This window comes from Balaenoptera musculus, chromosome 10 (assembly GCF_009873245.2).
Source record: "Balaenoptera musculus isolate JJ_BM4_2016_0621 chromosome 10, mBalMus1.pri.v3, whole genome shotgun sequence".
Taxonomy (NCBI): Eukaryota; Metazoa; Chordata; class Mammalia; order Artiodactyla; family Balaenopteridae; genus Balaenoptera; species Balaenoptera musculus.
The window spans coordinates 97296202-97321049 of record NC_045794.1 but is presented as its reverse complement, the minus strand read 5'-3'; the positions used below and the strand labels follow the sequence as shown (position 1 = coordinate 97321049).

Genomic DNA, 24848 nt, shown 5'->3' with positions numbered 1-24848 from the left:
AAAACAGGTGGGAGGACAGAGGATCAGGAGAATATAACCTTACTAGGGCTTGTCATTCCTAAACTATGTTCACCTGTCCTTAATTGTCACACTCTTCCCTACCCTCATTGATATTTATTTTGTTTCCATTGTGATGAAATGCGTTTCCAGCCGGAGAGAAAATTAAGCTAACAGCCAATGGCATCTTTGGATGCAAGGCAGACACATCTTTCTCTTTTATACTACAGAACAATATATAGTACAAAGTCAGGGCTCTTTATTCAGACAGTAGAGTAAGGCACAGCAAAGTGAGATGGCAACGCTATCTCCATGACAAGAGAAAGTCTCATAAACAAAGTCCTTGGCTTCTGTCAGGCAGACTCTTCCTGGCTCAGGAGAAACATGTTTTAACTTGATAAAAACAAAACCAGGCAGCCTGGCTGCAATGTGGAAGGGTAACTGGCTGTATGGTCTCTGGTCAGGCCTTCTGGAAGCGCTTGGTGAGCGCATCCAGCAGCTCCTGCTTCTTCGTCCCACTCTTCAGCCCGTACACCCTGCAGGCTTCCTTCAGTGTGGGCACAGTGAGCTTACCCAGTGTGCCCCTGCTGACGTGGGCCTTCAGCTCCTCTTCAGATAACTCCACCTTGGGCCTTTTGCTTCCAGAATTTTCATCACCTGGGGAAACAGGTCAGGTGGGAGTGATTGGAAATGCTACCAGTGGGATCCCAGCTATACTGCACAGGGGCCCTCATATGATCTGGGCTGCAGTTAACCATCTTCCATAAAGCTGTGATGCCGACCTAGAACACCATGGGGAAGACAGGTGTCTTGATAAGGCAGCTTCAGTTAAACACAAAAAAATGTATCACGTCTAGGAGGGAGTTAAAAGTAGTGAGTCCTATCAGTTTACCCAAAACTGCTGATCACTCTGGGTGAGCAAGTCATTCCTTCCTTCCTTCCTTTCTTCATTGGAAAAGCATTTATACTTTCAAACTATACTACAAAGCTACAGTGATCAAAATAGTATGATATTGGCCCCAAAACAAGACACATAGGTCAATGAAACAGATGGAGAGCCCAGAAATGAACCCACACTTATATGGGTAATAGATCTATGACAAAGGAAGCAAGAATATACAATGGGGAAAAGACAGCCTCTTCAATAAATGGTGTTGGGAAAACTGGACAGCTACATGCAAAAGAATCAAACTTTCTCAGACCATATTTTTAAAAAAACTCAAAATAGATTAAAGATTTTTTTAAAGATTAAAAAATAGATTAAAGATTAAATGTAAGACCTGAAACCATAAAACTTCTAGACGAAAACACAGGCAGTATGCACTTTGACACTAGTCTTAGCAATATTTTTTTGGATATGTCTCCTCAGGCAAGGGAAACAAAAGCAAAAATAAACAAATGGGACTATATCAAACTAAAATGCTTTCACACAGCAAAGGAAACTATCAACAAAACAAAAAGGTTGCCTACTGAATGGAAGAAGATATTTGCAAATGATATACCAGACAAGAGGTTAATATCTGAAACATGCAAAGAACTCATACAACTCAACATCAAAAAAACAAACAACCCAATTGAAAATGGGCAGAGGACCTGAAAGGCTATTTTTCCAAAGAAGACAATACAGATGGCCAACAGGCACATGAAAAGATGCTTAACATCACTAATCATCAGGGAAATGCAAATCAAAACCACAGTGAGATATCCTTACACCTGTCAGAATGGCTATTATCAAAAAGACAACAAATAACAAGAGTGGAGAAAAGGGAACCCTCATGTACCATTGGTGGTAATGTAAATTGGTTAATGGAAAATAGTATGGAGATTCCTCAAAAATTAAAAACAAAACTATCATACAAGCCAGCAATTCCACTTCTGGATATTTATTTGAAGAAATACAAAACACTAATAAAAATGATACATGCACCCCTATGTTCACTGCAGCATTATTTACAACAGCCAAGATATGGATGCAACCTAAGTGCCCATAAACAGATGAATGGATAAAGAAAATGTGGTACACATATATGCAATGGAATATTAACCATAAGAAAGAATGAAATCTCGCTATTTGTGACAACACGGATGGACCTAGAGTGCATTATACTAAGTGAAATAAGTCAGACAGAGAATGGCAAAAACTATATGATTTCACTTATATGTGGAATCTACAAAACAAAACAAATGAAAAAACATAACCAAACAGAAACAGAGTCATAGATACAGAGAAAAAACAGGTGGGTGCCAGGGCGGGCTGGGGGGAGGAGAGAAATAGGTGAGGGAGATTAAGAAGTATAAGCTTTTTTCGGTTACAAAATAAATGAGTCACAGGAATGAAATGTAAACTGTGGGGAATATAGTTAATAATTATGTAACATCTTTGTATGGTGACACATGACAACTAGACTTATTGTAGTGATCATTTTGAAATGTATAGCAATATTGAATCACTATGCTATGTACCAGAAACTAACATTGTGTTGGAGGTCAATAATACTTCACAAACGAACAAACTCATAGAAAAAGAGATCAGATTTGTGGTTACCAGAAGTGCGGAGTAGGGGCAAGGGGAACTGGATGAAGGCAGTCAAAAGGTACAAACTTCCACTTATAGAATAAAGAAGTACTAGGGATGGAATGTACAACGTGATAAAGATAATGAAAACTGCTGTATGTTACATATGAAAATTGTTAGGAGAGTAAATCCTAAGAGTTCTCATCACAAGGAAAAAAAAATTTTTTTTCTATTTCTTTAATGTTGTATCTACATGAGATGCTGGATGTTCACTAAACCTACTGTGGTCATCTTTTCATGATATATGTGAGTCAAATCATTATGTTGTAGGGACTTCCCTGGTGGCGCAGTGGTTAAGAATCCGCCTGCCAATGCAGGGGACATGGGTTTGATCCCTGGTCCAGGATGCCGCGGAGCAACTAAGCCCATGCGCCACAACTATTGAGCCCACATGCCACAACTACTGAAGCCCACGCGCCTAGAGTCCGTGCTCCGCAACAAGAGAAGCCACCGCAATGAGAAGCCCGTGCACAGCAATGAAGACTAGCCCCTGCTCGCCGCAACTAGAGAAAGCCTGCGCAGCAACGAAGACCCAATGCAGCCAAAAATTTTAAAAATAAATAAATAAATTTATTTTTAAGAAAACCATTATGTTGTACACCTTAAACTTATACAATGGTGTATGTCAACTATATATCAATAAAACTGGAAACAAAACAAAACAAAAAGCATTTACAGAGCACCTTGTCAGTACCAAGGCACCATGCTAGGTGATAAGAACATGCAGGCTGAGTGAGATAAACAAATACATAAATCACACTTACGCAGGTGTGAAAAGTTACGACAGCACACAGGGCACTGGAGGAATCACTTCTGATGCAAAAGGGAGAAAGCGCGATGACCACAAACCTAACCTCTCATAGCTCCACTTCCTCATGGGTCTCGGGGGCAAGCAAGGCCCAAATTTGGCTTTACTTGAGCAAAGACAGCCAAAAGGATTACAACCTAAGACAGAATTATTCCTGAATGCTGACGAATTCACAACGTGCTGTCCTGAAAAATGTGAGAGTCGCGGTAAAGATATTTTGGGTCCAGCAGTAAGAAAAAGGACAGTCTAGTAGGAAAAATGGTTAAAGCCCCAAACTGGGGAGTTCACAGGAAAAAAAAAACAGTCCAGTAAAACTACATCTTACTCATAACTGAAGAACTGCAAATCAAAACAGGATACATTTTCCCTCTATTATTTTTTTGTGAATATGTAATTTTTAAAGTATATAAAGTCTACAATTGATGAGAGTGTAGGGAAACAAACCCATCCCTTCTTGGATAGGGTATAAATTGCATCACTTTTTCCGAGGCAAACTGGCAATTCTTATCAGAATTTAAATGTCTACACCTTGACCCAGCAATTCCACTGCTAAGAATTTATGCTGTGTAACTGCTCACACCAGTATGCAGTGGTGGTTCCTGTTCACTGCAGTATATCCATCCATCAGTAAAGGTCTGGTTGGATAAATTGTGTATATCTATCCAATGAAGTACTCTGTAGCCTTATGTTTTTTTAATTAGGTAGATATGTGAGTGTAGATATAAATACCTGTCCAACATATAGAGCTGAGTAACAAAATAAACTAGAAAATAATGTGAATATTGTTCCATTTGTGCTGAAATATGTTGTGTTTGTGAATATGTAGGTTTGTATAGCAATTTCTGAAAGGACATTATCCTCTGTGATAGGACTATAAAGGCAACTTTAAAAAATAACCCACTGGGAATTCCCTGGTGGTCCAAAAAATAACCCACTGGGAATTCCCTGGCGGTCCAGTGGTTAGGACTCCACGAGTTCACTGCTGAGGGCCCGGGTTCAATCCCTGGTCAGTGAACTAAGATCCTGCAAGCCGCATGCGTGGCCAAAAAAAACAACAAACAAAGCAAAACAAAACCAAAAAAACCCCCCAAAAACCCACTGAACGTCCACACCGAGCTCCTTACCTTGTTTTCGCTTGGGAACTTTTTCCTCAGGATTGTAATCTGGTGGGTAGACAAGCTCCTTAAACTCATCCACCAGGGAGCCCAGTCTTTTGTCCATTACTTCAACCTTGGGCACTAGAAAATAAAAACACAAGAAGAGTGGCCTGTCAAGTCACAAGCCCTGCCTTCCTATCCAGTCCAACTCTACTGGGACCGGAGGAGAAAATACTTAATTGCTGAGATGCGGGAGGGTCCACAAGGCAGCTGAGCTGGCCATGAATACATTTGCTAAAAGTCTAACATTTACCAAGTAGTTTTTAACAATTGTACTTAATGAGCACTTTTGACAACCAGGCACTCTCCTAAATGCTTTAAACTTATTATTTTTATTTAATCCTCCTAACAATCTCTGGGGTAGGTAAACCTGCCTTCCCGTTTTACAGAGGTGTAAATCAGAGACGTTATATGACTTTCCTGAAGTCAAACAGCTGGGAAGCGGTAGAGTAGAGAACCGGGCTAGACCCTGTGGATTCAAACAAGAGTCTGTACCCTCAGGGCTTACAGTCCACGGGGCATAAGGAGGTGGTAAAAACACCAATGCAATAGAGCTGCACAGTGCCATGAAGAAAGGGACCGTACAGGGCACGCTGGAACCCAGGAGGGGTCAGGAAGGACTCTGTGCAGCGCAGTCTCGCAAGCCGAGTGTCCCTCCTCAGGCAGATACTAGTCTAAGCAGAAGGCACAGGGGTGAGAGACAGCCAGTGACACACAGCTGGCAGGCAGGGCGTGAGATGGGCAGGACCAGCAAGGAGGCTAGAAAGACAAGCATGGCGAGGTCATGGAAGCCTCGAATGCCTGCCCAGGAACTAGGCCTTATCCTAAAAGCAGCAGGGAAACGTTGAAGGTCTATGAGCAGGGGAGCGACGTGATCAGATGGACGTCTTAGATCACCCTGCCTGCCAGCTGTGTAGAGTATGAATTGACGGAAGGTGAGACAGAAGGCTGAAGCAGTGTGTGTGAGTGGGGCGGCGGGGGGCTGGGGGGTGGCAATGGGACTGTATCTTGAGAAGTGACAGCACTGGCAGGTCTTACTGATGGAATAAGAGGTGTGGGGGTGGGCGGGGGAGGAGGTGAGTGGTTGGGATGGCAGGAGCATTCCCCAAGGCAAATGCAATAGGCAAAGGAAGCTCTGGGGGAAAGATAATATTTTTATTTCCTTTCTTACAACTATATAGCTTGTAGAGCTTTTGCTGAGAGCTGGGTCATATCAAGGACAAGGGTGATGAGATGAATGTCTCATCTCATGTGACCACGTTTGCAAAGTACACAGGGGAGCTCCTGCCCTGTGGTGTATGCACCTACAAGACGGCAGAACGTCACCGTCAAACTGCGCTCCCGCCGGGTCAGAAGCCCCATGTTCCAGGTTACAGGAATCTCTACTAGAGCTTTGGTTCTCAACCTGGGGACTTTTAAAGAGTACTGATGCCCAGGAGATTCTGATTTAATTGGTCTGGGGTGAGGCCTAAAGAGCCAGATTTTTTTTTTTAAGTCCCCCAGATGATTCTGCTATATAGCCAAAGTTGAGAACCAATACGCTAGAGGCAGTGGCATGTCTCAGAATCACCGGGAAGGCTTGTTAAAACACATGTTGCTGGGGACTTCCCTGGCGGTCCAGTGGTTAAGACTCTGAGCTTCCAATACAGGGGGCACGGGTTCGACCCCTGGTCGGGGAATTAAGATCTCACATGCCACGCGGCATGGCCAAATACAATAAAATAAAACACACATTGCTGGGCCTCGACCTAAGTTTCAGATTCAGTCAGCCTGGGGTAGGGCTCAAAATGTGCATTTCTGACAAGTTCCCAGGAGATGCCAGTGCTGCTGGACCAGGGACCACACTTAGAGCCACTGATGTAGCCTGATGAGGCCACGCAGGGAGAAGTGAGAGGACAGAGAAAGATGGCACCCAGGATCACCCAGCACACTTCCATGTTAGAGGAGAAAAAAGGGAAGCAGGTCCAGCAAAGAAGTCTTAGGGTCTCCACAGGCATAGGAGAAAAAAACAGTATGGTGTGACAAAGCCAAAAGAAGAAAGTAAGAAAACAATTTTGAGTCTTTGATAAGTTACTTATTAAAAGAAAGCCTTATCATTGTGTCACAGAGAAGCAGACACGTTTGATCAAAAGTGAGCGAGGGGGACTTCCCTGGTAGCGCGGTGGTTAAGAATCCGCCTGCCAATGCGAGGGACACAGGTTCGAGCCCTGGTCCGGGAAGATCCCACATGCCGCGGAGCAACTAAACCCGTGCGCCACAACTACTGAGCCTGCACTCTAGAGCCCGCGAGCCACAACTACTGATCCCGTGTGCCACAACTACTGAAGCCTGCGCGCCCTAGAGCCCGTGCTCCACAATGAGAGAAGCCACCGCACCGCAACGAAGAGTAGCCCACGCTCCCCACAACTAGAGGAAGCCCTCATGCAGCAACAAAGACCCAACGCAGCCAAAAATAAATAAATAAACAAATAAATTTATTAAAAAAAAAAGAAGTGAGCGAGGGATGTGAAAGAACAAAGAGTCAAAGGGGTCACATGTTTGAGCATTAGGATACCCAGGGCCTTCAGTAGATGTCACCTGGGCAGCTGGAAGCTTTGGCCAGAGCTTAGAGGAAAGGACAGGGCTGGAGATACAGGTTTGGGGGTTGTGGACATGAGGTCATACTTGAGGCTATGGGAGTGGATAACATAACCAACAGAAAGGAGAGAAGAAAGGGCTAAAGACAGGAACCTGAGACATTTAGCTTATAGGAAGCACTACAGCAGCCAAAATTGTTTTTGAAAAATAGAAGTAGAAACAGAAAACAAGACTTTCTCCCAAAAAGTATAGGGCCAGAAGAGAGAATGCAAGAGGCTGAGGCACTAGCGAGGAAGTAGAGCACACGGCTGTGGAATAAAGGAGAACAACTGTGTTCTGAGCACCTTCCCGAGCGTCAGGGCCTATATTTTGTTAACACCTTGTAAGGACAGATCATTATCCCCATTTTACCAATAAGGAAACTGGGCTTCAGTGAGATTAAGTATTGTTCCAAGGCCACACAATTTACTAAGTGCCAGAGAGTTGGGATTCAAATCTACCTACATCGGGTGTTTCCAAAGTCTGTGTCCCTAGCCATCTTGCTAGAGACTAGGCAATTTACTTCCTGATCTGCCTAAAGGCCATAAAGGAAGAGATGGGCTGCCGCACTCAAGGGTTCTTCTTCTGCCAGGCCCAGCTGACAGTCACCACCATGACACGTCCAATAACTCTTATGCTTTTAATGCTGGCGCTACATGAAAGAGATCAATAATAACTGGGAAGCTAAGCAGGCCGAACTAACTGTTCTGATCTTTTCAACCTCTGTCAAGAGTCTTCATTAAATCCAATCTGTTTTCCAGGGGGTATTCACTTATATCGCTAAACTTCACGCATCCTCTTATGAAGTACATGAGAGAACCACAATCCAGAAAGGGACCAGAAGGGAGCTCAGAGCACCTCAGCCTGGGAGGCCAGGCAAATGTCCTCCATGCTGGGTAACGAGGTCCATTTTCCCAGGGCAGAGCACGCCGTCTGACGGAGCAGCAGTAAGGTAAGCATAGTGGTTCAGAGCAAGGGCTCTGGGCCAGACTCACTGGATTCTGCGCTGACAGCCACCACTTACTACTTAGTGCCTTGGGCAAATGACTCCCTTCTCTGCAAACCAGGGACAGTAACAGAACCTACCTCATAGTCATGCAGAATAAATGAGTCAACACACAGGACAACAAGGCCTGGCACACAGTAAGCACTCCGTAAATGTTGCAGATTGTTGTTTTTAACTTTTACCAACATGTAGTCATGGATGGTCTACTTCAGAGGCAGGTCTCAGAAGCCTGGCGCTTTCTCCTCCTCTTACTGCAGAATCGGCCAAACCCGTTCCCAGGCAATCTAAGCTGGTCTAGGAAATCTCTCAGGCAGAGATGATCTGGACCACAGGCTTGTGTACTTAGAGGGTGCTAGGAAATGCATCCATATTACTGGTCCAGAGTAAAATCGACACGAAAGCCTCCCATGAAAAGAAGTTCTCAGCTCAGTCACGGGCTCCTTACGTGTCAGGTCCACGGCTTGTTCAGGCTCCATCAAATCCAAAGCCAAGGCCTCCATGTTCCTGAAGTGCTGCTGCAGCACTGGGTTCTCAAAGCTGTCGCTTCTGTTAAAGCATTAACAGTGACATGAATAAATCAAAAAATAAAAATTTAAACATTTTAAAAATGAAATAATAAAGTTAAAAACCCAACTGAGGCAGTGCAGGCCCAAGGTCAGCTGAGAAATACACCCCAGGTAAAACAGTTGGGAATCTTATCTCTTGAATCAACTTCTCTCTTTCCAGTTTTCACTTTATTGTCCGATGCTAGGGATCCAAAAGCAAATTTTAAAGCAAAACAATACCTGCCCACCGGTCTGTCACTGGAAGCTGTGGACAGAGACAGAAACAGAGGAGGCAGGGCCAGAGGAGGTAAGTACAGAGAAAACACAACAGAGGGATGGTGGGAGGTGGGGAGATAACGAACCTGAGTATTCTTTCTTCCCATACTCGATAGCAACATGAAAGTAAAGACAGAAAGAATCTAGAGGCATACAGTCCTAGACTTGAATCCTGGCTCCAGTTCCTTCTAGCTGGGTGAGTCTGGGCAAGCTGCCTCACTCCTCTAAGCCTCAGTTTCTTTACCTGTAAAATGGGCACCAAAACTTCCAGGGTTCTCATGAAGAATAAATGAGATACTGTTGGAATTGTATCTAGAACAGTGCACGGCACATGGTAGAACCTTAACAATGCTTCCATTTGCCCAACAAAGGACTACACCAGGAGGTTTCCTTTGGAGAAGGAAGATCATTTTGCCCACAGGTAGGCAGAGTTAGGGAAGTAGCCCAGAGACAAAAGATGAAATGTGAAAAAAATTATGTTTGGTGTCACCTTATGCAGGTTCTGGGAGATGGTCTATGTGCATTATATAATCATTTTTTCAACCCCATGACAATTTACACTGGATTTACTTGCTTTTGCTCACCGTGTGACAACAAACAATCAAGGAGAAGGCCAACCAACAATCTTCTCCTTACTGCTGCTTTGCGGAGCTTGTTCAACTAACTAACCTGTCTTTCTAAGCACAACACAGCAGGTCAACCAGCTGTAAACAGCACAATTCCAGAGCCTTCAATAAAAGAACTTCCACTCTCCCTATAGCTTCTAAAGACTAATTATCTATCAGTTAATGGAAAAGAATAAAATCACATTCTCTTGGTTTATGCTTAACTCAAATCTCCAGTACGACCTTCAACACAGGAGGCAGTTCCAGAAGAAAGCCTGTGAATGACCCATCACTCACCTGTACTTGAAGCGGAGCTTCTGAACAATAGCCTTCATCTTGTCTACCTGCTCTGGGTTTGCCATGACTTTTTCAGTAAAGGGCACCTTCCGTTTGTCATCAGCATAGGGCAAGAAGATGAGCTGGAAGCCTGAATAAGAAAGAAAGAAAGATACGTTTTTGGAGATTTGACTCAACAAAAGGTTTCAGTCACTGAGCTATCGTTTTTCTTCCTTTTTTTTTTAATTAATTAATTTTACTTTTGGCTGCGTTGGATCTTAGTTGAGACAAGTAGGATCTTTGTTGCAGCGCGGTGGGCTTCTCTCTCATTGCGGCGCATGGGCTCAGTAGTTGTGGCACACGGGCTTAGTTGCTCTGCGGGATGTGGGATCTTCCCGGACCAGGGCTCGAACCGGTGTCCCCTGTATTGGCAGGCGGATTCTTAACCACTGCGCCACCAGGGAAGTCTCCTGAGCTGTCGTTTTTTTCTCAGCTCCAGTGCACCCTTCTGCGTGCTGTGCTGCTGGAGCTGGGACCCTGCAAATCCCATTTCTCCTTTACCAGCTGATTCCCGTTAGCATCTGCCTAGCAGACTCCCTTTGGAGTCTCCAGAGGGGGACCTGAAAGGAGTGCTCCTCCTCAGGTACTTCCTGTTCCTGCCAGTGGCGCCCCAGCCAGCTTCCAGCCGCCAGCTTTTTCCATACACCCAGAACCAGGTGGACAGTGCCCCGCCCTGGAGGGCTACATCCAACTCTGCCGGCCCCTCCTCCGAGCTTCAACCTCTCCCCTTTGCTCCCCAGCCCCCACCATGTGCTAGAAGGGAAGAGGTAAGGGTTACCAGCCTGACCCTGTCCAGTTGCTGACGGGTTCTAGAAAGACTGAAAAATCTAGAGACTGGAACCCACTGCTGCTGCCAGGTGAAGAGCCCTGGCTGGCAATGCCAACAGCACTGAGCAAGAGGAAGTCTCGTAGCTCTCCACGGCCCTAATGTCTCCCTCTAGCGCCCACTACTGACAGAGCCCACTGGCAAAGGAGAAATGGGGCTTGGAGAGCCGCTGCTTCACCAGCACAGAGCTGAGAGACAAAGCCTAAGAACTGACATAAAAAGTGTTCCTGAGCATTCAGATGACCAGGGTTGGAAATGTAACACATTCAAAGACTTACTTTATAATTTTTATTAGCATGGCTAAAGAGTAAGGATGGGACTCCCTGGTGGCACAGTGGTTAAGAATCAGCCCGCCAATGCAGGGGGCACGGGTTCGAGCCCTGGTCCGGGAAGATCCCACAGGCCGCGGAGCAACTAAGCCCGTGCACCACAACTACTGAGCCTGCGCTCTAGAGCCCACGCGCCACAACTACTGAAGCCCACATGCCTAGACCCGTGCTCTGCAACAAGAGAAGCCACCGCAGTGAGAAGCCCATGTACCGCAACGAAGAGTAGCCCCCGCTTACCGCAACTAGAGAAAGCCCATGTGCAGCAACAAACACCCAACACAGCCATAAATAAGTAAATATTTTTTAAAAAGAAGGATGAATAGGGCTTCCCTGGTGGCGCAGTGGTTGAGAATCTGCCTGCTAATGCAGGGGACACGGGTTCGAGCCCTGGTCTGGGAAGATCCCACATGCCGCGGAGCAGCTGGGCCCGTGAGCCACAACTACTGAGCCTGCGCGTCTGGAGCCTGTGCCCCGCAACGGGAGGGGCCGCGATAGTGAAAGGCCCGCGCACCGCGATGAAGAGCGGTCCCCGCACCGCGATGAAGAGTGGCCCCCACTTGCCGCAACTAGAGAAAGCCCTCGCACGAACCGAAGACCCAGCACAGCCAAAAATAAATAAATAAATAAAAATAAAAGTAGCTATAAAATTTAAAAAAAAAAAAAAAAAAGAAGGATGAATAGTAGTCATCTGTTGGCTGATGGTAGTCATCTATTGGCTGCTTTGTGCTAGGCACTTATATGTTTATTAACTTATTTCAAATGTGAAGTGACCTTGAGAGAAAGGTGTTCCAGAATTCTCATCTTTGCAGATAAGGAACATAAACAGAAAGGTTAAATTATTTGCCCAAGTTGGCCAGCTAACAGGTGGAAGAGAAGGGTCTAAAACAAAAGAAAATGAGCTGTCAGACACATAAGTATAAGACAAAGTCAAGTGTGACTTCAAAACCCATGGTCATGGGACTTCCCTGGCATCGCAGTGGATAGGACTCCGTGCTCCCAATGCAGGGGGCCTCGGTTCCATCTCTGGTCAGGGAACTAGATCCCACATGCATGCCGCAACTAAGAGTTCACATGCCGCAACTAAGGAGCAGGTGAGGCGCAACTAAGGCGCCCTGAAGCCACAACTAAGGAGCCCTGGAGCCGCAACTAAGGAGCCCTAGAGCCACAACAAAGGAGCCCGCCTGCCGCAACTAAGACTTGGTGCAACCAAATAAATAAATAAATATTAAAAAAAACAAAAACAAAAAACCCCACAGTCATTCCATGATACCTCACTGCTTTGGTGTACACAAGAGATAAACCAACCATTAAATATTACAAGGGTACCAAACAATGGTTTTTAGTAAAGAATGTGTCAGCAGTGAGACCCCATGAACTTATGCCAGTAACCTGCAAACAGTCCCTATGAAGTCAATTCTCAACCCTGGCTGCAGAGCTCCCTTGTACAGTTGTACATGCTGTGCACTGCACAACCATATTTGACAGCCTTACCTGGCTGTTCATCAAATTCACCTGTGCAATCTTATAAATATACATTTCCCAGGTCCCACTCCTGGAGACTCTGGTTCAGCAGGTCTGAGTTGGTATCCCAGGAATGACTCCAAAGCCTAAGCAATGTTCAGAAGCACTGAAATTATCTCTTTCACATACCTGGGGGAGTCACCTGAATTTTCTGGTCATCCAGCTCCTCTTCCTGTGGCATCAAGGCCACAAAACAAGGGGGGATATTCTGGCGGGGTGTGTATCTGCACACTGCCATGACCTCCTTCTCCAGACACTTGGTGAGTAGAGCGCTGAATAGGGTTGAGCTCCCTGGAAAACAAACATCCCAGGGGTCTATATCCTAAAGATGTCTCTTCCTTTCTTAGCCCATGTTATAAACCTACAGTTTCTCTTCCATTTTCTTAAAAGTGTTTATGATACTTCAATAGGTCAGGGGTGATGGACCCAGAGGTGAGGGTAGAGTGAGGGTAGCAGAGGCATAGAAAGGAAGAGAAAGGAAAGGGCACCTCAAATACTCCATTTAGGGGTGTGAATTATTACTGTCAGTTCACTTTTACTATCATTAGGCTAATGACATAAGCCCTAGTTGCTAATGAAAACCAGTCATGTCAGATCCGGGAGGTTCATTAGCTATAGCACAGAGGAATATAGGTCTGGACAGCACAAATAAACCCAGTGGCCAAGTTCATATCATCTTTAATTGCAACACTAGGGAAGAAGCCAGGTTTGTTTTTTGTTTTTCCCGAACTCTTTATCTAATGCCTCAAAGAAAGAATTTCATAGCAACTAAGTTTTAAATATGCTAATTCCATATCCCCTCCTGGATATTCACAATGCTATCAGTATATTATAGTTCCTAAAGAAATCTCTTTAACTTTGTTTAGTCCCACGTTTCCAAAATTTATTTGAGCATGAGACACTTTCAAAATACCCATTAACACATCCTATATAGTTTCCAGCAGCAGCCATTTAGGAATGCTGCTCAGTAAATTGCCTTCTGCGTTACTTATTCGTTTATCCTTGGTTTAGGCCCCTTACCATTTATCAGGGACTCGTCGGGGTACACGAACAGGGAGGGCCTCAGGTAATGGTGCTTCTTCAGCATTATCAAGGGCTTGAAACCGATGAGAATCAAACCTGGTTCATCAAACCGTTTAAGCTCTTCTGTTTCCTCTTTCTCTAATACAATCTGACGACTCCCATAGGTCTATAGAAGGGGAACAATGAGGGCCACATAGCGAGGCTACACAGAGATGCGAAACAGTTGCCATATGACACTAGCAAGTTAAAATCAGCTTTCTTCTAAGGAGCAGGAAGAGGGCTCATCAGAGGCATCTTCCTCCTATCAACAGCAATTGACATTTATTGAGTGCCAGCCAGGCACTTTACTTTTGCCACCCAGTTTATCATCTGTAACAATCCTAGGTGTTAAATGTTAAAAACTCTGTTTTACAGATGAGTGAACTGAGGCTCTATAGTTAGTAACTTGCTCCAGAGTATACAACCGAATTGGGCTTTGAACTGTACCACATCTGTCTGGTGCTAAAGGCCATGCTCTTCAGGCGTTTGTTCCTTACCTCATTTAATGTGTACTAAACCCTCAGCATCATCCCTGACACACAAAGGATGCTCAAACCTTACCTACTTATTGAGAGGACCTACGTCAGGTATTGTGCTAGGTCTCAGTGTAGGAGGCTCACACACACACACACACACACACATACACACATACTACTTCTAAACTTTAACATTTGCATTTTGATCCTAAATATGTGATTAGTAACAGAACTTAGTAAAGGTCAAATTTGGGTTTTATAAACAAAAACAGAGCCCTTAAGACTTTTTGTAGGCACAGTTAATCAAGAAAGAAACTTAGTAACCGGAAGAGCTACTGCCTATGAATAAACCAACATGGAAAACTAGCTACTTCCAAAACGGAAGGAGAAATTTCTTGTCGTCTTCTCCTCCTGAAAAGTAGGGCAAGACACTCTGGCCTGAAATTTGTGCTCCAAAAGACATCTCAAGGGTTGAATCAAAATAATATTTAATTTTAGTCACTTAGTTGATCCTTCTAGGTCCTGAACTTAGGCAAAATCGCTCTCCCACGTTTTGCATAACTAAAAAGGAAGGATGACTCACTTGATTTTAATTTCAGATATCAAATCCTTCTATAGGGAACTACATTCAATATCCTGAGATAAACCATATGGAAAAGAATATTTTAAAATGTATATATATGTATAACAGAATCACTTTGCTGTACAGCAGAAATTAACAGAACTTTGTAAATCAACTGTACTTCAATTAAAAAAAATCCTTCTATAGATTGAACAAAGGTGAGAGGATGAGGAGAGATAATGTTCTGCATCCTTAGTCTGTCTTTCAGATTAAGAAAGGCATGAGGGTATCATTTCAAGGCACAGGAAAAACTGGTTAGTTTGGCAAGAAAAAAAAAAACTCTCTCCCTAAAACGAGGGCACTTCACACCTAACGCACTTTCTTTCCCTGGCTCATCTCCCTAGTTAACTATAAAACAATTTCTGCCATTGTACTGGAATTAGACTGTTAAGACTCAGAGTAGCATGTGCTGGCTGATCGAGGGCTGAAGTTTTCACTGACACCTCTTCCAAATACTGGCTCTAACTTTCTAGCTCCCAAGGTATTACTGATCCAGATGCCATATTCCAAAGGGTAATGACAACAGCTTGGCTAGAAAGATGCGTACATGAAAGTTATTTAACTAGTTAGGCTGATCATGTCTCCCCCTCCCTGTTAACTCTTCAACAGGACAAAATTCAGTAAGAAGGCAGAGACCTACCTGGGACCTCTTGGTGTCGCTAGGCAAAAGCAAACTGCCTGTATTTACATTAAATGTCCGGGTCTTGGTTTTCACTGGTTCATTTGTTTCCCGATAAAGCCTCACTGGAGAAGGTTTGAGAGCCTTCTGGACCATATTATAAATGCCAACAGTGAGCGCTACATCTTTGTCGAGCTTAAGCTTCAACCTGAAGGAGAGAAAAATTTTTTAATTTGGACAGAAAGAGTATATTTTCCTATCTAAAATTCATTCATGGCACCCAAGCCCTGATTTGTTTTATTCTCTCCAATAACCTAAGCTTTTCGAATACAAATATAAAGCTTTTTAATAATACAATGGAGTTTGCTGTAATACATCTCAGGGTCTACATTGCAAAAAATTAGTCTCAGAATGTATTGTTAACTCCTTAAAATAATGATAAAGGATGTACCGTAATAAAAATAATGATTTTTTAAATTGAGCCTAGCAATTTATCAAATCACTTTACAGTTATTCTCTCATTTAATCATTATAATAATCCTATAAGTACTATATTATCTGCTGCTTCTGCTTGTCTAGCATACCTTCCCTCTTATTTTAACAATGAAACCCCAATTTTTCTTAGGGAACCACCCTTCCCCCACTGCAGTTTTGGGAAAATGTTCATCCAGGTGCTGTGCTTTACCCTGACCAAGAGATGGGCACATCTGGCCCAGGCTCAAGCCATCAGACTTATTCTCCTGAGAGTCTGGGTCTTAAATAGTGACCAAGAAAGGACACGGTTGGAGGGGATGCTTGCTGACAGTGGTACCCCAAAGACACTGTCAATAATTCTTATTTTCTAGATTCCTGGTGCCACCCTGGTTCCTATACTACCCACCCTGTTCAGGATTTTGTTTTAATATGCTGAAATTAGTCAAGGGTCAGTTTCTGTTACTTGCTACCCAATAACCTTGTTGTTGTCATTTTTACAGATGTAAACACTGAAGCTCAGGGATGTTATCTAACTTGCCCAAAGACATACAACTAATGAAAACTGGTATTCAAATTCACGTATGTCTGATTCAAAGCTCAGGTACTTTTCCATTATAACATATTGCTCCAGAGTATTTATATCAACATCTTAAGCAGCAATAAGACCTCTTGAAAATGTGTTCTATAATAAAGACAACATGCAAAAATATTTACAATACAATACTGTGGGGAAAAAAGGCAGAACAGAAAAATAACCTGTGCTACACATTCTCTTCAAGCACACACGGAACATTCTCTAGGACAGACCATATACTGAGACACAAGACAAGTCTAAATGCATCTAAAAAAACTGAAATTGGAAATTCCCTGGTGGTCCAGTGGTTAGGACTCTGCGCTTCCACTGCAGGGGACACAGGTCAATCCCTGGTCAGGGAACTAAGATCTCACATGCTGTGCAGCACAGCCAAAAAAAAAAAAGAAAAAAAGTTTTTCTATCATACAAAATATGTTCTTTACCCAAAATGGAACTAAGTTAGAGATCCACAACAGAGAGAAATCTGGGAAAACCTCAAATATTTGGAAAGTAAACAATACAATTCTAAATAACCCAGGAGGTCAAAGGAGAAATCACAAGGGAAATTTAAAATGATTTTGAACTGAATGAAAGTGAAAACAGAACATATCAAAAGGTATAGGATGCAGCTAAATCAGTGCTCAGAGGGAAATTTATAGCTTTAAACACCTTTATCCCAAAAGAAGAAAAGTCTTAAATTAATAACCCAATCTTCACTGTTGTGGAATGTTTAGCAGTATTTACTTTAAAGAAGAGAACATGTTTAAACAAGTTATAGCTAGTTCAAAGGTATATTGGTTCACACAGTAGAAAGAACATTGGTTTGGGACAGAGCCCTGACTAGAAATTTTAGGTTCCTGGAGCAAGCACCTGGTAGGTATGGTACAATTTGGTAATGTATGATGTGCCCCAGAGATGAGTATTAGTAACAGATGGGCATTAGTAATAACACCACCCATTTGATGGCTTCCTACTTTAAATTATTCTGGCTTACTAGGTGTTAAACACAGTTGTCTAAAGGCTGCTGAAAGAGAGCTGACAATAAATGTAACCAATTTAAAAACTGCACAATCTGCAAAAGTAATTTTTAAAAATTGTTGTGCCCTCTAAATTTTAGTATCCTGGGAAAAAGCACTGGTCAATGTGGTCTACTCTGGCCTCAGGCTTCAAGAGACCTTGGTTCTATGTCTGAACCAAAAGAGCAAATCAGTTAGCCCCCCCACCCCATATTAAATGTTCACATTTATAAACTAAGGTAACTTTCGACCTTGAAAATGTCATAACTCTAAGTTAAAACAGAGTTATAGTATAACATCATGTGGTTTATGTCATACCAAGGAAAGGAAAATGTGAAAGCCCACAGCACAAAACAAGCTGCTTATGTTTAACTTCATCTGAAATGATTTAAGGTTAATAAATGTTACTAATGGGTAGGTTTCAACCCAACTCAAAGCACTGTTTTTACAGATTAAATGAGGTAATTATGTTAACAAAGAACTTAGGACATACAGATGAACCAGTTTGCAGGGCAGAAATAGAGACACAGGGCTTCCCTGGTGGCACAGTGGTTAAGAATCCGCCTGCCAGTGCAGGGGACACGGGTTCAAGCCCTGGTCCGGGAAGATCCCACATGCCGCGGAGCAACTAAGCCCGTGTGCCACAGCTACTGGGCCTGCGCTCTAGAACCTGCGAGCCACAACTACTGGGCCCACGTGCTGCAACTACTGAAGTCTGCCCACCCTAGAGCCCATGCTCTGCAACAAGAGAAGCCACCTCAACGAGAAGCCCACGCACCGCAACGCCCCGCGCGCAGCAAGAAAGATCCAACGCAGCCAAAAATAAATAAATAAATTTATAAAAAAAAAAAAGAAAGAAAGAAATAGAGACACAGGTGTAGAGAACAAACGTATGGACACCAAGGGGGGAAAGTGGCAGGGGTGGGAGTGGTGGTGTGATGAATTGGGAGATTGGGATTGACATATATACACTAATATGTATAAAATGGGTAACTAATAAGAACCTGCAGTATAAAAAATAAATAAAATTCTAAAATTCAAAAGAAAAAGAAAAAAAGAACTTAGGACAGTGCCTGGCACACAATAATTATGCAATAAAATAATTCTATTATTTTATTATAGCAAGAATAAGTGTAATAATTTTCTAAGCCTTAGGCAATTAATTCTCAAACAGCTCCAATTTATTATTATTACTACCAAGTATCCTATAATGACTCTTTCAGAAAATAGTAAGAATAGCTAACGCTTACAATTACTATGTTATTCCATTTAATCATCACAGCAGCCCTATAATGAGGGACCATTTTTGCTCCCATTTTACTGAGGCTCAGAGAAGTTACATGATTTACCCCAGGTCACACAGCAGAGGACTAGAATCCAAGCCAATCTGACTCTAGAACCTACTTTTAACCACCATTTTATCCCCCCTGCCACTCCCACCAATATGTGTAGATTTCCAAGTTGTAGTAGTAACAATATTCCACTATTTCAGGAAGGACAAAAGGTGACAGGGTGATTGTTTGAGGAAAGAGAAATAGTTCCTGGGAGGAAAAGGAGAACAATGACAAAACTATAACTGTAGCAATGAGCTGCTTCATGGTTTCCTTAAAATATTTAATTTCATGGGTTTTCCAGTAGAATTGTCAGTAATCTCTTGAAAACAGCTCAAAAACTACCAATGGTCTTATTCCTCTATACTGAGGAAACTAGTCTAAAATGAAAGTCTGATGCTCTTTAGGAAGAAACACTGAGGCGGCCTTAGGATTCTAATGTGAAAGGTCTCTAAAGGAAGATAATCCAACCACCTGGTTCTTATTGGTCTCAAGTTTATAAGAAATTAGAATAACACAATTTTAACAACAATGATAATAACTAACATTTATTGAGTTTTTGCTCTATACCAGGTACTGTCATTATCCCCAATTTACAGAGGAGAAGAAAACAGACAATGTCGTAGTGAGTGCAACTGAGGATACCGTTAGGCCACAACTGTTTACCCCAAAGGAGTGGAGAGCTGTTTTATTTTGGAGAAACAGCATACCAGCTCTTTCTAGAGAAAGAGAAGCAAATAGCTTGTGCTATCCTGAAATAAAGCAAGTTTTTTAGACGAACAGTGAGGCAGTGGTACAGCCCAGAGTTAAGGAGCCAGGGAGGTCAAAGCCATGCACGGCTTATGATCAGTTAGGGGCCTTGTGGGCAGCTGACCCAGGCTTAGTGCCTACCTGTGGAGCACGCGCTTCCTGGTCTCCTTGGCGCGAACCTTCCTCAACAGGTCTTTGAGCTTGCTCGACTCCTCAAAGTGAACCCCTATGTCCTCATCCTCTGCTATGCTGATAATATCTCTGTAGAACAAGGATATGTCAAAGCCCCCACGTTTCTTTAGGTGCAACAAGTCAAGGAAGATACCTGGAGCGAGGATAGACAAAAGTGAGGGGAAACAATTTCCAGAAAGGGAGAATTTTTTTCAGTTAAGTTTAAATATGCTGTTAAAAGCTCCCAAAGAACTAGATTGATTATAAATATTTTCAGGACTTAGAGAAAGTGGTTAAGGGGATCGGCTGCTCTAATGACTTCAGACAACTTATTCAAATAACCACCATTTGTGGTGGTGTTAAAGTCAAGAAAAGCTCCCTCTGGTAGAGCCCTTCAGACAACTAATGGCCTGGTCATTTTCACTGGGAATATTACATAGGGGTCTCCCCCAGCTTCACCTTATTGTTTCATTTTACTCTGAAGGGTGAAAAGCAACTATTTGACATCAGCTATAAAGAAGCAAAAAAAATTAAGTGCCAAGTTAAAAGAACAGGGGCGGGGGTGGCTTCCCTGGTGGTGCAGTGGTTAAGAATCCGCCTGCCAATGCAGGGGACACGGGTTCAAGCCCTGGTCCGGGAAGAACCCACATGCCACGGAGCAACTAAGCCCGTGTGCCACAACTACTGAGCCTGCGCTCTACAGCCCACAAGCTACAACTACTGAGCCCACGTGCCACAACTACTGAAGCCTGCACGCCTGAAGCCCATGCTCTGCAACAAGAGAAGCCACGACAATGAGAAGCCCGCGCACAGCAACAAAGACCCAACACAGCCATAAAATAAATAAATAAATAAATAAATAAATAAATAAATAAATAAATTTATAAAAAAGAACAGGGGGGTACTTCCCTGGAGGTCCAGTGGTTAAGACTCCTCGATTCCACTGCAGGGGGCATGGGTCCAATCCCTGGTCGGGGAACTAAGATCCCACAAGCCGCACAATGCGGCCAAAGAAATAAAATAAAAGAACAGGGGAATGCCGACCTGTGTCACGGAGATCCCCAGCTTTGGTCCTGGCCCTGCTGGCTTTGGCACTGTCACTGCCGTGGGGGTCATCTTCATTGGTGAAAAGCATGATCCTCTTATGGCTCATCTTGAACTGGACATCACTAAAGAGGTTGGCACAGACCCACAGTACTTCACTTAGGGAGTAGTCAGATCCATGGCCAATTAGGTCTTGGAAATGTTTCTTCCCCTCCTGTCCCTTAAAGTGGTCAAGCTCTAGCACTCGTTTAGCACCTGATCAGAGACAGGGAGTCAAATGGGCAGAAAAGTCGGAACAGCGTCAGTGTTTTACAAGACTAACAGAAGCTCTTTCTCACCCAGAGCTGTTTAACCCACATAACAAAAGTCTACACCCCAGTAAGAACCCCCTTGTGCAGGAAAGCATACTCCTAGTCAAGATGTTATCTGCTTCCTTCTCCACATCCCTCTTTGTGCACGTTAGTGACCTTCTCATGTAAGGGAAAAGCTGATCTTAGAATACTACTGACCTGGATTATCCAATTCCTGCAAGACGTAAATATTTTTGAAATTCACTGAATTTTTGTCCTTCTTGGTACCATAGAACACCACTGCCAAGAGATCTCGATCACTGCTTATGATCTTACTGGTGTATACACTCCGGATACACTGAAAAAATAAACATAAAATTTCAATTAATATTTAACTATGTACCACTAAACTTAAGCTCCACAGGTGCCTGACACATAGTAGGGCACTCAATATATATTTGCTGAATTTGTACATGGCATTAGAGTAAGGTGTGACCCCTACCTTCAGGAAACTCATAATCCAGTGAGGGTGATGGTCATTTATATTATGTATAACACAAAGCAAAGTGTGGTTAAGTATACAACAGACATATAAGCAGTCCCTACCATAAGAAATCAGAGAATTCAAAACATGTATATACTCAGGAAGGAAACTCTGCTATAGGGAAATAAAAATAAATAAAAGCCCAGCACTAGAATCGGAAAACTTGGATTTGAGTCCCAATGATGTCACTTACTTAATTGGCTGAGTTTGAACAGGCCATTTGATCATTCCTCAAGTAGCTTTTTTTTTTTTTTTTAATGTGGACCACTTTTAAAGTCTTTATTGAATTTTTTACAATATTACTTGTTTATGTTTTGGTTTTTTGGCCCCAAAGCATGTGAGATCTTAGCTCTCTGACCAGGGATCAAACCCGCTCCCCCTGCATTGGAAGGCAAAGTCTTAACCACTGGACCGCCAGGGAAGTCTCTTTTCCTCAAGTAGTTTGATACCAAGAAACAAAATTTACATATATAAAATAATTACATATATAAAAGATTTAAGTGAATGTTAGTATATGTGACATTAATAAATAATGGAAAATAAATCTATACCTACTAAAAGCAACTTTTGAAATAAAATTTGCCTAATTACACAATTAAAGACATCAGTATTCCAGGAAATATAAACTAAAGCCATATCCAGTAAATCAGTGTCTCATAAGTGGTCAGTCCTGGTGGCCTATAATTCTGGGGGTACTGACAAAATCAAGTTTCTGATTCTGCAAAGCTGAGGAATAAACCAACCATGGTGACCCCCCTCCATATCCTGCTTGAGACTCTACCTGGCCTTCCTCCATAGCAATTCTCTCCTTAAATGCAGAACTTATGGTATGTCTAGTCATTGACAGTTATCTTCATGGCAAGTAATCATTTCTTTTTATTTATGTATTTATTTTTCATATTTATTTATTCATTTGGCTACGCCTGGCGGGATCTTTAGTTGCGGCATGTGAGATCTTAGTTGTAGCATGCAGGATCTAGTTCCCTGACCAGGGATCAAACCCATGCCCCCTGCAGTGGAAGTCTTAACCACTGGACTGCCAGGGAAGTCCCAGTGAGGGCTTCTTTAGGTTCTACTATTAACCGCCCCCCACCCCCCCCCACACACACAAACTAAAATAGAATTTTAGAAAATGTTTTTTCATTGCTCCTTATCAAATACATTATGTTCATCAGTGAATGTTTCACTTATTCACTACATAATAAATACTACAGTTGCTTCTGGGTTCTCTAGGCGTTAGCATTTCATGAACCCTTTCAAATTACGTGCAGAACTGTATCTTTTTTGGGGAGAGGGTACATAGCCTTCATCACATCTTCAAAGAGGTCCATGATCCAAAAAAGGTTAAAGCAGTGCTCCTCAAAGAGTGATCTCCAAACAACATCAGCGTCACCTGGGAGCTCTATTGGAAATGCAAATTCTTGGTCCCTCCTCTAGACCTATAGAATCAGAAATTCTGACTGCAGGGTAAGGCCCTGCAATCTGTGTCAACAGCCCTGCAGGTGATTCTGATGTAGGTTAAAGTTTGCAAACCACTGCTTTAAAGTTAAGAATTGTTTTATTAATTCTTTTTTTAGATGCAAGATATTCTGACTTGTCAATTGCAAGAACTGTTTGTGTACAAATTAGGACATGAGAAGCTTCTGTTTGGTTCCAAACTCCAAAAATATGAGAAATGAGATGTACAATAAATCCTTAAAAATTCTTCTCTAGGCTTCCCTGGTGGCGCAGTGGTTGAGAATCTGCCTGCCAATGCAGGGGACATGGGTTCGAGCCCTGGTCTGGGAAGATCCCACATGCCGCGGAGCAACTGGGCCCATGAGCCACAACTACTGAGCCTGAGCGTCTGGAGCCTCTGCTCCGCAACAAGAGAGGCCGCGATAGTGAGAGGCCCGCGTGCCGCGATGAAGAGTGGCCCCCACTTGCCGCAACCGGAGAAAGCCCTCGCACAGAAACGAAGACCCAACACAGCCAAAAATAAAAATAATAAATAAATAATTTTAAAAACAAAAACAAAAACAAAATTCTTCTCTATGAAGAAATAGTAATCTTTTTAATTGAGGTGAAATTCAATTAACAAAATTAACCATTTAAAGTGAACAATTCAGTGTTCAATTTAGTACACTCACAATGTTGTGCAACCACCACTTCTATCTAGTTCCCAAACATTTTTATCATCCCAAAAGCAAACCTCATACCAACTAAGCAGTTGCTCCCTCCCCTGCAGCCCCTGGTAACCACCAATCTGCATTCTCTATGGATTATCTATTCTATACTTCATATAAATGTAATCATACAGCATGTGACCTTATGCCTGGCTTCTTTCACTTAATGTAATGTTTTCAAGGTTCACCTTGTAGCACGTATCACTACTTCATTCCTTTTTATGACTAATATTCTACTGTATTATATACAACATTTTGTATACCTACTCAAAAAGTTTTAGAATGAGATGGGGGTGGGTGTGATATTGCATTGACGTGAATGACTAAATATCTTAAAATGTATACTTTAAAATAGTTAATTTTATGTTATGTGAATTACACCCCAATTTAAAAAATAAAAATATTTAATCCTCATAACAATTTGACAAAGTAGGTACTATTATTTTATTTTTTATTTTTAATAAATTTATTTATTCATTTATTTATTTTTGGCTGCACTGGGTCTTCATTGCTGCATGCGGGCTTTCTCTAGTTGCAGCAAGCCGGGGCTACTCTTCGTTGCGGTGTACAGGCTTCTCACTGCGGTGGCTTCTCCTGTTGCGCAGCACGGGCTCTAGGTGCGCGAGCGTCAGTAGTTGTGGCATACAGGCTTCAGTAGTTGTGGCTCGTGGGCTCTAGAATGCAGGCTCAGTAGTTGTGGCACACGGGCTTAGTTGCTCCGCGGCATGTGGGATCTTCCCGGACCAGGGCTCGAACCTGTGTCCCCTGCATTGGCAGGTGGATTCTTAACCACTGTGCCACAAGGGAAGCCCAAAGTAGGTACTATTATTATCTCCATTTTACAGATGAGAAAACATATCAAGAGCTTCAGCAACTTTTCCAATATCATACAGTTTGTAAGTGGCAGAATCAAGATTTGAGTAGCTGTTTTTTATTTAATTGGGTAAACACCTAGGAGGGGAACTGCTGGCTCATATAATAAGTCTACGTTTAACTCTTTGAGGAACTGCCAAACTGTTTTCCACAGCAGCTGATCCATTTCACATTCCCACCGACAATGTATGAGGGTTCCAATTTCTCTACATCCTTGCCAACCCTTCTTATTGGCCCCTT

At 42.8% G+C, this 24848-nt stretch overlaps 1 protein-coding gene across 1 annotated transcript in view; it reads right to left on the bottom strand.

Annotated features, from left to right (window-relative positions):
- Nucleotides 1-241: 241 nt before the first annotated feature.
- XRCC6 (X-ray repair cross complementing 6) overlaps nt 242-24848 on the bottom strand; it is a 29114-nt gene continuing 4507 nt past the window's right edge. The window contains exons 4-13 of the mRNA XM_036867172.1: nt 21246-21384; nt 20737-20991; nt 19663-19846; nt 15398-15584; nt 13618-13786; nt 12727-12888; nt 9883-10012; nt 8605-8705; nt 4505-4618; nt 242-654 (exon numbers count right to left, since the gene is read on the bottom strand). Of these exons, the coding sequence (XP_036723067.1) occupies nt 458-654; nt 4505-4618; nt 8605-8705; nt 9883-10012; nt 12727-12888; nt 13618-13786; nt 15398-15584; nt 19663-19846; nt 20737-20991; nt 21246-21384 (1638 nt within the window). The 3' untranslated portion in view covers nt 242-457. The remainder of the gene's footprint in view (nt 655-4504; nt 4619-8604; nt 8706-9882; nt 10013-12726; nt 12889-13617; nt 13787-15397; nt 15585-19662; nt 19847-20736; nt 20992-21245; nt 21385-24848) is intronic.